The 14999-nt window shown below is 38.9% G+C and overlaps 1 protein-coding gene across 2 annotated transcripts in view; it reads left to right on the top strand.

Annotated features, from left to right (window-relative positions):
• The window catches only part of LOC108994155 (protein ENHANCED DOWNY MILDEW 2-like), a 28004-nt gene that overhangs the window by 4142 nt on the left and 8863 nt on the right, over positions 1-14999 (top strand). For both annotated transcript variants that reach the window (XM_018969268.2, XM_018969277.2), the window contains exons 8-14: positions 3109-3356; positions 3743-3832; positions 3914-4480; positions 4650-4797; positions 4902-5003; positions 6328-6420; positions 7472-7513. In XM_018969268.2, coding sequence (XP_018824813.1) covers positions 3109-3356; positions 3743-3832; positions 3914-4480; positions 4650-4797; positions 4902-5003; positions 6328-6420; positions 7472-7513 — 1290 coding nt within the window. The remainder of the gene's footprint in view (positions 1-3108; positions 3357-3742; positions 3833-3913; positions 4481-4649; positions 4798-4901; positions 5004-6327; positions 6421-7471; positions 7514-14999) is intronic.

Here is a 14999-nt window from a genome sequence, read left to right as displayed (position 1 = left end):
ATAGAAGAAACAATAACATAGAGGTACTGCACATTGAGGGGGTGGAGTGTAGGGAAGATGAAGTTATTAAAGATCATGTTGCTGATTTCTTTGAGAAGCTCCTGAGCAAGTGGGGTGGAGGCCTACTCTTGATGGGTTGGTTTTTGACACTATTGAGACGGGGGATGTAGCTAGGATGGAGGGGGCTTTTGAGGAGGATGAGGTGTATGATGTAGTAAGGAATATGGTAAAAGATAAGGCCCTTGGACCTGATGGTTTCTCTATGGGGTTTTTCCAAGATTGTTTGGAGGTGATAAAAGAGGATCTTTTGAAGGTGTTTCAGGAGTTGCACTTGGCTGGAAAATTTGAGAAAAGTCTTAACACCACTCTCTTTGCTTTAATACCTAAATAGGTAGGGGCTTGTGAGATAATGGATTATCGGCCTATTAGTCTAGTGAATGGAGTTTACAAGATTATTTCTAAAGTACTAGCTAATCGGTTGAGTGTGGTGTTGGGGAAGATTGTTACTAAGCCTCAAAATGCTTTCGTAAAGGGTAGACAGATTCTTGATGCGGTTCTAATTGCTAATGAATGTCTGGACAGCAGATTGAAGGCTGGGAGTTCAGGGATTCTATGCAAGTTAGATATGGAAAAGGTGTATGATCATGTTAATTGGGATTTTCTCCTGTACTTACTGGATATGTGTGGTTTTGGGGAAAGGTGGAGGTCATGGATCAACTGGTGTATTTCCACGGCAAGATTCTCTGTATTGATCAATGGCAGCCTAGAGGGTTTTTTTGCGAGTTCTTGTGGCTTGAGACAAAGGGATCTGTTATGTCCCATATTCTTTGTTATTGTTATGGAGGCACTAAGCAGGATGAGCTCGGCTTTGGTGGCTAATGGTTTTGCAAGTGGTTTTCAGGTTGGATCCTCGAGTAGGGGTATTACTACTATTTTTTATTTGTTGTTTGCAGATGATACGCTTATTATGTGTGAGGCCAATCCCAATCAGTTGCGTGCTGTGAAGGCGTTGCTTCTTTGTTTTGAAGTTGTGTCTGGCTTAAAAGTGAACTATGATAAATCCGAGTTGGTGTCGATTGGGGGATTCCAGAATGTCTGAGAGTTGGCAGGGATATTGGGTAAGATAGCGTCTCTTCCTATGATGTACCTGAGACTCCCGTTGGGTATAAATTCGAGGACTTGCTCGATATGGGATACGGTGATTGAAACAATAGAGAGGCAACTGGCAGGTTGGAAGAGAATGTACTTGTCGAAAGGGGGCCGGATTACATTGATCAAGAGTACACTTTCTAACCTACCCACCTCTTTCTTATCCTTATTTCCTATACCGGCAAGTGTGGCCGGTAGACTTGAGAAGTTACAAAGAGATTTTCTGTGGGGTGGTTTAGGAGAGGAATTGAAATTTCATTTAGTCAAGTGAGAAAAGGTTTGCCGTCCTATCTCCAGTGGCGGCTTGGGTATTAGAAACTTGAGGTTGTTTAATCGGGCATTATTTGGAAAATGGTTGTGGCGATATACTAAAGAACCGGAAGCCTTATGGAAAGTAGTGATTGAGAAGAAGTATGGTGGTTTAGGGGAGGGTTGGTGTACTAGAGAAGTTAGAGGCACCTATGGAGTGGGGCTATGGAAACATAAGAAGAGGGTGGGAGGCCTTCCATCATCATACTGGGTTTCAGTTGGGTACAGGGTCCAGGATCAGATTTTGGAAGGATGCTTGGTATGGTAACAGTGCCCTTCAAGATTTGTTTCCTTTACTTTTCTTGATTGCAAGTGATAAAGATGCTACAGTGGCGGAGGTTATGGGAAGTGCGGGTGGGAGTACACATTGGAATATCAATTTCATCAGGGAGGCACAAGACTGGGAGGTGGAGATTTGTAGATTTGTATAGTCTGTTGTATTCTTGTCGTCCAAATGTCCAGCAGAAGATGGTTTGTGGTGGACTTCTGCAGGGAGACGGGTATTCACAGTTAGATCCTTTTATAAAGTTCTCACACAAGAACCTGAGATACAGTTTCCTTGGAGAAGGCTTTGGAAGAACAAGGCTCCACCCAAAGCTTCATTTTTTGTGTGGACAGCATCCTTAGGCAAGATTTTCACTACGGATAATTTGAGAAAGAGGAGGATAATCATTACAGACTGGTGCTGTATGTGTAAAAGTGGGGGTGAGTCGGTAAATCATCTACTTTTACATTGTGAGGTTGCTAGGTCTCTCTGGTATGAGGTGCTTAATAGAATGGACCTAGCGTGGGTGATGCTAAAATCTGTGGTGGAAATGTTGGTGTGCTGGACCCCCATTCGAGGTGTGTAACAGATCAAAGCGGTTTGGAAAATGATTCTGATTTGTATCATGTGGTGCTTGTGGAAGGAACGCAATGAGCGGACATTTGAAGACAAAGAGAGATCTATGGCGGAGTTTAAAGTTTTTCTCTTTATGACTCTTTGTACTTGGGTAATTGCTGTAGACTTCAATGGCATGAACTTTCATGATTTCTTAGTTTCTAATGCGCGTACGTAGATAGGGCATAATGACCTTTGTAACTGGCAGTTTGTTGTCCATTCTTGAATTAATAATACTTGTTTACTTATAAAAAAAAAAAAATTATTCTAAAAAATTCCATGCATCTGTTCTATTCATTTAAGCTATGTATTCCTGTCTCACTTTCTAAGCACTTCCTCCTCCAGCTTTTAAATCTCCATCTCTCATTTATTTAATTTCTTGTTGCTAGCTCCACGAAGTAAATTTCTTGACTTATTTTTTTAAGCACTTTTGATTTACTTTTCATTTGATAAACCTTGCCTTTACTGCTTTAGCTCCTGATAGCTTGCTTGGGTAGATGTTTTGGAGAGATTTTTTTTTTTTTTTAAACGTAATTTCTCATGATAATATTTTTTTTCCAAATTTTGTGTTCTATTCTCACGCTTTACCCTCTACAGACAGAGTTCACTTAGAAATAAGCTATTCATGATACTCTATATTCTGTGAACCGGCTGGAAGTAGAATGTCCATCACAGATTTAAATGAATATTCTTCCATACTTCCTGTGCTGTTATTTATATGGATATGCGATTGAATGGCCCTAAATGATTCTACTGATTGCATTTTTTAGGTCTTCCCCTGTGTTAATGCAACATGTGGCTATTTTTATCATCCACGCTGTGTGGCAAAATTGCTCCATGAGGAGAATAAAGTCGCTGCTGAAGAGCTTGAGAAAATGATTGCTGCAGGGGGATCTTTTACATGCCCGATCCATAAGTGCTGTGTTTGTAAACAAGGAGAGAATAAGAAGGATCTTCAATTGCAGCTTGCTGTATGCAGACGTTGTCCAAATTCATACCACAGGAAATGCTTGCCAAGGTAGTCCTTACTATATCTTCTTCTTCTTCTTCCTCTTCTTCTCTTCTTCTTCTTCTTTCCTTTTCTTTTTTTTTTTTTTTCCCGGTACCTAGTTATGAGAACCTGCTTCTTCCTGTTCCTTCGGGACATCTGATAATTGGTCCAAATTTTTAATAAAAAAAGAGCATGCTTATTTCTATGTAAGAGATGCATGATTTTAATGTGGGGCATAGCTATAGATTTTAATGGTCCCAATTTCCATGGCTTCCTTGTATCTATTTCTAGATCCTAGTTAGGTGCATCCTCTTATATACTTCCTAGTTACTTGGGCTATGCCTATTATAGTGTCAATAAATTTCATTTACTTGTAAAAAGAGTGTAAGAGATGCTTGATTTGCATCTATCAGGGAGATTGCTTTTGAAGATAAAGATGATGAAGATATTATTCAAAGGGCTTGGGAAGGGCTACTACCCAACCGTATACTAATATACTGCTTGTAAGTGGTTGAAATGAGCTGAGTTTTTTACCCTTCAGTTTGTTGGCTGTACTTGCTTAATGTTTTTGTCCAATTGACCAGAAAACATGAAATTGATGGAGAACTTGGTACTCCAGTACGAGATCACATAAAATTCCCTGGTATTGTGACTGCAGTTGAGAAAAAGAAGGAAACCATGGAAGAAACGAAAAAACGAGCATCAGATTTTGTTGGAAACAAAGTGAAGGATTTTTCAAAAAAGAAAAATCTTGCCGTAGAGAACTTGTCCCGCAGAAGAAATGCTTTGAAAACAGCTAAACAGAATCTGAAGTCATCCTCATCTGTGAAGGTGGGGAATACGAAAAATAGTAAGAAAATAGTATCTAAATCAGATATCTCAAGGAAAGGGAATGTAAATGCATCATCAAGAAAGCTTTTGCGTGAAAATGCTAGGTCTGTCTCAATAGAGGTGGATAGGTCCTCCAATGGTGATGAAAACAAACCTTCTCTTGGTAATAGGTTATATGACTTCATGAAGGGATCTGGGCAAGTTAAGCCCATAAAGCAAGATACAGATGATGGTAAAGTTAGTAAATCTGAGGCAGTTATGCTGAGCACAAAGAAGCTGAGTGGTGCAGCGCCTTCATTAGATGCTGATACAGAAAGGAGGTGAAACTATTTTTGTTTTTTCAAGTTTGGAAATTTTAAGTCCTTTATTTTAATTAGAAAATTGATTTTACAAGGGAACTATCTTGATTTGACTGGTGGCCAACTGTTTTGACACCCTAATTTGTACATTAGATGATGCTCATTCCAAGATATATTTCTTACAATGTAGCGTACTAGCTCTGATGCGAGATGCTGCATCATCAATAACCTTAGAAGAGATCAAGGAAAAGCACAAAGTTCCTTGTGGTTATGCTTATTCATCAAAATATAACGTGGACAAGAACATTACTTTAGGGAAATTAGAGGGGTCAATGGAGGTACATATTTAATCTATGTTCTTACTGCTTGAAATTGGTGTGATCTAGACTTTTTTCTTAAAAAAAAAGACTTGAGGTTATCATTTTCCCTTCTGTACACATAGGCTATTCGAGCTGCTTTAGGAAAGCTAGAGGAAGGCTTCAGTCTTGAGGATGCAGAAGCTGTTTGTGAACCTGCCGTTCTGAAACAGATATTCAACTGGAAGGTGGTTTCCTACACCCTTTTGTCCTAGATTCAGTCAATTCTCTGAGGTTTTTTTGGTTATCTCAGGCAAATGATGGAGCAATTGCTTTCCTTTTGATATTCCGTGCTCAGTTATGATCATATCTTTAAATTTGTCAAGCTCTATGCCCACTTATTTTCAATATGAATCCCTCTATCCATTGAAAGAATCAAATCGAGGAAAGGAATATAGGGTATAGAGTATAGGCCTATATCATAAAAAGGAAACCACGTAATCTTTTTCTAATACTCGTAAAAATATGGTATTGAAGATGCTGAATGTGCTTTCGCCTAGCATGGTTTCTTTTGTTTTTCAAATTGAACAAAAAATGTTATGCATTTTGGGTATATTTTATGACTTTGAACGTGTGTTCTTTTGTGTATTTTGTCTGTATATGGTTTGCCTTTTTTCTTTTAACAATTTCTTTATGGTTGCCATTGCTTGAAGCTGTGCTAGTTAAAGTGATGCAACAATCAGCTATATATATGGTTGTTCTTGTAATTAAATCATTATGTTTAACCTTTTCCATCAGTTTAAATTTTTTTTTCTGATTAATAAAAGTATTTTAAATGTTTTAGAGAATAAATGATTGAACATTGTATCATAGCAGAGCTTGAATCTTGACTCTTAACACCATATCTTTCATTTAAGTACAAAATATCTTGTATGTTGAGCCCCCCCATGGAGGGGGGTAGTGTGTCCACACGTGAGAGAGGATTAGAATATTAATTAAATGATTAAATTCACCATTTTTATGTAAGTCATCCTTTTAATAAGAAGATGGTGTTAGCCAAGTACACAATGAGTATACAAGAAAAATCCCTAAACTGCAAAAGTAAAAAGATTCACGAACTCCTGAAAACAAAAACTAGAGAACTCACTGATAAAAAGTATTCAAAAAGAAAGTCTTAAGATCCGCTGTTGTCTTCTCAGAAGCTTTGAAACTGCAATTATGTTTTTTTATCCAAATATACCATATAAACCAAGGCCGAATCATTTTCCACAAATATTCACTTTGCTAATTACCAAATTTACTCTTTTTCATAAGCTTTTGGAACAATTAATTTACAGTTCTCACTCATCAGTTTTTGTAAAACAATGCACTTCTTAAGAATGGAAAAGATTGGGTAACCTTTGTGAATTTTTGTATTAATGTCCTCCTTTTATGGAAAAAAGTTGGTTAATTAAGGTAAAATCATGTTTCTGGTGCCGCTTTCCTATGTTCCTTGGCATATACACTTCAGGCTTGCTTTGCCCATATGCACTCGTATGTTTTGGCATTTGAATTTTACTAACAATTGTGCAGCAAAAGCTCAGACTATATCTGGCACCTTTTCTTTATGGTAATCGTTACACATCCTACGGTCGACATTTTACGAAAATGGAGAAACTTGAAGAGGTAATGCCAGTTATTTTGTTTTTTGCATCAAGATTATTCTAATAGCTTATCATACTTGGTGTTCTCTTATGTTATTTTTGTTTCTTATGTCCTTGTTTTTTTTCCTTTCCTTTCTACTTTTCCATTTTTATGCTATATAAAGAAAAACAATCTCTCTGGCATGTAGATCTGTTTCTCATGTTGGAATGTGGTGTGTTTTTTTTCTTGATTGGCACTGGGTGTCCGAGAACAAAGTATCGACTAATCCTGAGGGTGCACAGATTTAGGCTAACATAGTATCAGAAAAGAGTTCTACTACATATTATACTCATGTCTTACCCTTCGTCTCACTATGCTGATGTGGTATTACCCATTGCCTATTGAACTTAAAAAAAAAAAATAATTAATGCAAGGAGTTTCCCACAATTGCAATTTGCACCTCGAGTAATTCAATGGGACATTCTCCTAGTCCGATGGCCCCTAGAATTTTTCTGCTCTCAAGAGGATTTGAACCTTAGACATAGAGGGAGCATACTACCGAGAACCTTACCACTTGGGCCAGCCCTTAGGGTTGGAGTGTGGTGTGTTTGTTGATACATGGTACCATTGGGGAGATTTACTGCTGTTTATTGTGACATCATTTGGTGGCTTAGAAAATCAAATGAAAAATAATAATGAGCTAATGTGTAATGACTTCTGTGTTTTTGGTTTGACCTGGGTAGAGGGTAGTTTGGGAGATCAAGGAAAATAGAAAACATCATGGGGCAGGAGAAGAGGAGGAGAATCTTTGAGTGAAAGGGGAGTGTGTGTATATACGTGTGTTCATAGTTGCATGCAATGGAACTTGGTTAGGTTATCAAGTTCATGTCAAAGTAAATGTCACATTACTTCCTCACTCCTGGCACTTATTTTATTTTTTATTTTTTGATCTTAACTATTCTTATGATATACTTTGCCATCAATTTTAGTATATTTTTACAGTTACCTCTTCTGTATATATGTTGAGTATGTAGAATTACTTTGCCATGTCATGGGGCTTGGAGTATCTAAAAGCATGCTTTTGAATATGCAGATTGTTGATAAACTCCATTGGTATGTACAAAATGGTGACATGGTAAGAATTTGTGTTTGTTTATTTTAACTTCCTTAGAATCTTCACAGCATATGTTGGTTTTGTTATTTTGCAAGATAGTTCAAATTTTTTTGATAGTGGTGCTGTTATTCCCAGTTACAATCTCAAAAGAAAAATAATCATGACAATCAATAAATGATTTTTCATGAGACTCTCAAGTTTGGCGAAACTCTACTAGGGTCCATTCTACCAGTCAACTTAGCTAAAGAATTCCTTTGCTTCATGAGGTGTTTTTGAGTGTTGTACATAAAGCTTTTTTTTTTTAATTAGTAAGATAAATTTAATTTAAGTAAGAAATGGTGTTTCCCCAATACACAGGAAGGATGCAGGTTCTTTTACTTTAAGCTTTTCCTTGATTTATAGAAAACCGCCTCAGGACCAGATTTTATTCTTTACAATTAAAACATATTCAGTTCTTTTACAAACACCAGCCATTTTAACTACAAACACCAGTCATTAAATCAACATAAATTTGATTTGGCCTTCTCTCATCAGAAAATAAGAACAGATTTTCCCTCAGAAATATTGTTTATTTAGGCTTTTTTTTTTTTTTTATCAGTAAAAGATAGTTATTATATATATGAATAAAATAGGCATAGTTCTTGTACACAGGAAGTATACATAAAAACTCTTAATTATATTCTAAGAACAATAAATTAAAGACAAGAAAATCCTGGACATTATCCTCATGTAATACAATAGTGGAAAACCAACACATTAGAGTGTGGAGAAAAAAATTCTTCAGCTTGTTCATTGTGCGTTCCTTATCTTCAACGCACCGCGCATTCCTTTCCGTCCAAATGCACCACATAATACACAACAGAATCATTTTCCACACTGCTGCCACTTGATGACAGCCTTGCATCTTTGACCAACAACCCAACAAATCCACCACCCTCATCGGCATAACCCAAGCAACATCAACTCTTAGAAAGATCTCATCCCACAACACTCTTGTTACCTTACAGTGTAATAAGAGATAGTCCACAGATTCTCCTTTCGTCTTGCACATATAGAATCAATCCAACACTACACATCCTCTATTTCTCAAGTTGTTCGTGGTCAATATCTTCCCAATAGCAGCACTCCAAACAAAAAAAGCTACTTTAGAAGGCACACGAGACCTCCAAATATTCTTCCAGAGGAAAGGTGTAATATCAAGTTGTGTTGTCAAGATGCTATAATACGCCTTAACTGTACAAAACTTGTGGTTATTAGACCTCCACTTCAAACTATCTCGCTGTGCCATAGGAATCTTCGTGGAATATAGTAAGCTGAAAAATTCTGAAACAATAGGTAATTCTCAATCATGTAAATCTCCATTAAAAAGAATATTCCACTGATGCGCACCATGAGAAAATAAACGCACGTCCACCACTTAAGCCTCCTTATTCATTGCAATACGGTATAAGGCCGGACAAGCCCTTTCCAAAGCGTGGTCTCCACACCACACGTCCCTCCAAAATCTGTTTTGAATGCCCTCACCAACTACAAAGCGAATTTGATTTGCAAAATATGGCCATCCCTTCCTTATGTATATGGCTTTGCCGATTCTTTAATCAATAAAATTTGTTTACTTATAAAAAAAAATATACTTCCATAAACCCACACCATACCCCCCTCTCACTTTCTTAGAGCACCAACCACCCCAAGCGACACTATATCTAGCGTCAATAATATCCTTCCACAATGATCCTCCCTCTAAATGATATCTCCAAAATCATTTTCCTAATAACGCTTTATTAAAAGTTCTCAGGTTACACACACCCAACCATTCACCACTGAGGCACATACAATATTCCATCTAACCAAATGAAATTTCTTCTCCTCCCTCATACCTCCCCATAAGAACGCCCTAAGAGTTTCTCCATTCTGTTCACCACCCCTACAGGCATAGGAAACGAAAATAAAAAATAAGTGGGGAGATTAGTGAGAGTACTCTTGATAAGAGTGAGGCGACCCCCTTTTGATGAATACATCCGTTCCAGCCAGCCAACCTTTTCTCTTTCTTCTCCACTACTTCATCCCATATAGCTCTGTTTTTTAAGGTTGCTCTCAGCGAAAGGCCCAGATATTTCATTGGGAAAGAGGACACCTTACAATTCAGAAGGCTTGCTAAGTTGAGGATATTAGAGACCGTACTCATAGGAACCATCTCAGACTTGCCCATATTCACCTTTTAACCCTGACACAGTTTCAAAGCAAAGTAACAATGCATGTAGAGTTTGGATCTGACTACTATTCGCTTCACAAAAAACTAATGTATCATCTACAAAAAGAAGGTGTGAAATAATAATAGGGCCACTAGAACCATTGCCCACCTGAAAGCCTGATAAGAAACCTCTCCCAACAGTAGCTTGCACCATCCTACTTAAAGCCTCCATAACTATAACAAATAGAAGAGGAGATAAAGGATCTCCCTGCCGCAATCCCCGCAAACTATCAAAAAAACCAGTAGGTGTTCTATTAACCAGAACTGAAAACCGGGCTATTGAAATACAATGACGCATCCATGCAATCCACCTATCCCCAAAACCACATCTCTCAAGCACGTATAAGAGATTCTCAATTCACATGATCATATGCCTTCTCCATGTCAAGCTTGCACAAAACACCTGAACCTTCCTGCTATACTCTGTAATCCAAGCTCTCATTTGCAATGAGTAGTGAATCAAGAATTTGTCTCCCACGAATAAATGCGTTCTGGGACTTGGAAATAATATGTTCCAACACCAGGCTAAGCCGATTAGCAAGAACCTTGGAGATAATTTTATATACACTACTAACCAGACTTATAGGCCGAAAGTCTTCAATAATCAAAGCCCCGTGTTTCTTGGGAATGAGAGCAATAAAGGTCGCATTAAATGATTTTTCAAACTTTTGAAAAGAGTGAAATTCACTGAAAACCTGCATAACGTCACCTTTCACAATGTCCCAACTAGTTTGAAAGAAACCCATTGAAAAACCATCTTGTCCTGGCGCTTTATCCTTTGCCATGCCAGATATGACCTTGTAAATCTCTTCTTCAACAAAAGGTCTCTCCAAAACACTCACACTCTGCGAGTCAATTGCTTCAAAATACAAGGCATCAAGTTTCGGCCTCCAAGGAGCCATTCTGTGAGAAGAGTCTCATAGTACTGTACTATATGGTTTTCTAGCTCAGGAGAAGATAGCACCTGAGAACCCGATTGTAGTGACTCAATAACCTTATTACACCGACATGAATTAGCCACTTTGTGAAAGAATTTCATACACCTATCACCTTCTTTCAACCAAAGGGCCCTGAATTTTTGACGCCATGAAGTCTCTTCTGATAACAAAACCCTCTTCAAGTTTGCCATAACCTTACCCTTCCTCAATAATACCTCATCCAAGTTATCACCCAATAACTCTTTATCCTCTAAGTCTTGCAATTCCTCCAACAATGTTGTCTTCTAATTGTCAATGTGGCCAAAAATCTTCAACTTCTTCAAGTCTTGTTTCAGTGCCTTCAATTTGCCTGCAAGAATGTAACTTGGAGTACCAACAAAATGATATGAAGACCACCAAACACGCACCATCTCTACAAACTCATCCGCTGTTAGCCACATGTTTTCAAACTTGAAATATCGACGCCCCCTGTGCATGCCCCCACAATCCAAAAGGATAGGAAAATGATTTGAATTGACTCGAGCTAGTCAAGCTAGTCATTTCTAACTTACTTTCGGATATTTAGCTTCCCACGAAGGAGATACAAGGAATCTATCCAATGTCAACCAAACCCGCCCATTTGACCAAGTGTATTCGCCCCCTACTAGAGGGAGATCCATGAGGTCCAAATCAAAGATAAACTTGTTGAATTCTTCCATGGCCATAGAAAGTCGACAGTGCCTTGATCGCTCACTAGGAAAGTGAATAGTGTTAAAATCACCCCCCATGTACCACGGCACCTCCCATAAGGCATACAGGCCCGCTAACTCCTTCCACAACCTTCTTCTATCCCTATCTACGTTAGGACCATAGGAGCCTACAAATGCCTATTCCCATCCATCAACCACATTTTTGAAAAGGGTCGCAACCGTGAACTCTCCAATACACTGCTCAATCAGCTCAACCACTCTTTTATTCCACATAAGTAACACTCTACCTGAGGCTCCCAATGAGGCCAAATAAGTCCAACCCACATACGAGCACCCCCATAAACTTTGCATAATTTTCCTGTCAATAAATCGCAGCTTTGTTTCTTGAAAACACACAACATCACCCTTTCACATCCGCAATAATTATTTAATATGAAGGCATTTATTGCGATCATTGAGCCCTCATACATTCCATGATAAAATCTTAGGCTTCATAATAAAACTATATTGCCCCTCCTTTTTGATCTATCCCTTCTACCATTCCCTTCTTTTACATTATAATTAATGGAACACGTTAACTTTTTAAGTTCCCTATCCCGCTTTGAGACTAATTTCGAATGGCTAGCCTCAAGTGCTACGAGTAGAGCCTTAAATTGTTCTTCATAACCTCCAAAAGAAATCCCAATGACAGCTTGAATCTCTTCTACTTTCTTGAAAACCCACTTTGATGAACAACTCCCATAATTAGCACTGGGAGGGAGTGTACACAAATGAGTTAGAAAGTCCCCCTCCTTACTAGTATTGGCAGGAGTAAAAATAGCTAATTTCGAGCCACACGCTGAATTTGGTTCCCCACTGACAGGAGCAATAAATTTTAATTCTTCAACCCCATCTCCACACTTATTCTCCTCAACTCAAACCATTTCCAGTGAATAAGAGTCCGTCGAATACACCAGTACCGAGAGATCCTGCTCCAACACATCTGACTGCATTGGAATCATCACTGGACCTCCGTCCACCACGCACGGCTGAGTCTATGCCTTCTCCAAAGACAACCCATGAGCCGGCGATGGAAAAATCGAAAAACCATCCTCTGCTGACGAGACTACATGCACAAGAACAACATCAGGAGCAACATCCGCACCTTCGACCACCACACACGACTTAGGCTGCCCAATCTCCAGCACCAAACCAGGTAGCAACGACGGGAAATTGTCTCTCAAGGTCTCCACCACAATCTCTCCATCCTCCATCTCTTCTCGTCGGAGTAACACTACCGGCTCGTCTGGATGGTTGACGGAGATCGGCGGGTTTTTCTATCTGGGTGGGCTTGCGATGTATTTATCGGCCAGATTCGGCTCGTGACCCGAAATATCGGTAGGCACCCAATATGCTACCCTCCATGTTTTCTTTGGGCGTGCAGCTTGGCCCGTCCCAGGGCCCATCTCACCCAACGAAATAGGCCTGCACTTATGGCCCATTACTCGACCCACATCAGTCTTCAACACAGTATTGCCCTTGACACAGCGTTTCAAGTAACTGATTTCCTCTAAAACGGCTCCCACTTGTTCCTCAAAACCGACAAGTACCCTCAGAAAAATTTCCTCATTTGACCCCAACAACCCACTCCCTTCTCCCTCATGCCTTTGCACGATGGGCACGTCTGGCAGCACGGCATTCACGGCTCGAGGCAGTACCTTCTTCACTTGGAGCACCTCACTGTACGACCTTGCACCTCCTACCATCAACGGTGGAGCACCACCAATTCCTCTGGTCAACTTCGAGTAACCTGCCTGAGCCTCATGAGTGACTCTGTTTCTCATGCTCAAAACAGAGGGTGAATGGAGCTCCATTAATGCATCTCCGAAATTCCTCCACCCCTCCCCCTTCCTCCCTTCCGGCACCACTATCAAACCTCTCCTCTTATCATGACGAAACTTTGAGAGGGTGATAAAACTGCTGTTGCGGTTATGCCCCTTCTGCACCATTAGCACCATGTCTCCTTTTCTACGAGTTTTCAAAAACTCATAGGCGCCCCTTGACACTGCACATTCCTTCACTGTAGAGCCTAGCCAACCCAGGGCTTCATGATCTAAGGATATATATTTCACTACACGACGACTACTTTCTATGATATTCCACCATCTATCATTCACCTCCTAAACTCGAATAACTTCTGATCAATAAGAACCTCGTTGCACAACCCCATCTTATCCAACCCATAACGATAAACCAAAGCTGCCGTGATACGCTAATCTCCATAGAAAGCCATTAACGAATCACCACCAACAGAAAGAAAAACCAAGCGAAAAAACAGAAAAATGTATGGAGAGAAAAAGTTTTGAACAGAGAAAGAAAAAAACACATGCACCTTTTTCAAAGTATATAAAAACAAAGTCCAACTTTTTGAGGCATGAGAAGTGCATTCATACTTTTTGGAATTTTATATGACATAGAAAATTGATGATTTTTTAATTTGCCTTGTCATGAATCAATAGAAAGTAAGACCAAAGATATTATTTCTAGCATATGGTTTGCTTGGTGTAAATGGTATGCATATTGGATTAATTTGGCATGTGACCATACTAAGCGAATATGGAGAGCTCAACCTTGATAGACAATTCTAGCCCATGAGACTTCGCCAGGAAAGGTTTTGGTCAATCATTGATCTTATGGGCAGGGGCCATTTGTTTATAATGGACTAAATGTCCATGATTTTCTCCTTTTGATTGTAAACTCTACCTAGGGGCTTCTCATGTATACTCCCTGTGTATTCGGGCTCTGCCGATTTCTATGAATAAAACTTCTTGATTATCTATAAAAAATAATTTAATCCAAATATGGTTATTGTGATGGGTACTACCAAGTGAAGATGGCGGTAGGTGGGTTTAATTTTAGGGGCACAAAGTTCTCCTCTTTTGAAGCTCAAGTGACTGTTCAAACAATATAGGGCTGTTTTTCTCTTTGCTAATGGTTTCTTCTCTTTGATCCTTTACAGTTTCTACATTTTCTGCATCTGAAACTCTTGAATTTGTGCCTTTTTTTATAATTAATAAGAATTTTATTACCATAAATAGGCATAGCCCGAGTACACAGGAAGTATGCAAGAGGAAATACCTACACACAACGACTAAAAAGATAGAAAAAACTAGAATAACTCCAACACATCATCACCATTCATTACATTAGCCTTAGCCCATAGACAGATTTTTAAAGAAAAATTCCCTAAATTCTTCCTTCGATCGTTCCTTTTGTTCAAAACATCTCCCATTCCTTTCTAGCCATAGACACCACATCAAGCACGAAGGAATCATTTTCCAAATGGCTGCAATTGGTAGACTCCACCCAGCATACCTCCAACAAGCTAGTAAATTCACCACATGCTTTGGCATTACCCAAGAAATACCCATCCTTCCAAAAATGACATTCCACAAACTATTAGCCACCTCATAATGGAGAAACAAGTGATTAACTGATTTGCCATCTTTTTTTTTTATAGGTAAACAAAACTATATTAATCAAAGAATAACGCAAAGCCCGATACAAATAAGAAAATACACAGTGTGCCCTAGCTAGGAAGGTGCCAAAGAAATAAGAAAGTTATGAAGGTCCATGCGATTAAAATCAAC

The sequence above is a fragment of the Juglans regia genome, chromosome 9 (genome assembly GCF_001411555.2).
Source record: "Juglans regia cultivar Chandler chromosome 9, Walnut 2.0, whole genome shotgun sequence".
NCBI lineage: Eukaryota > Viridiplantae > Streptophyta > Magnoliopsida > Fagales > Juglandaceae > Juglans > Juglans regia.
Note: the sequence above shows the minus strand (reverse complement) of the source record. Positions and strands in the feature narration are given on the sequence as shown.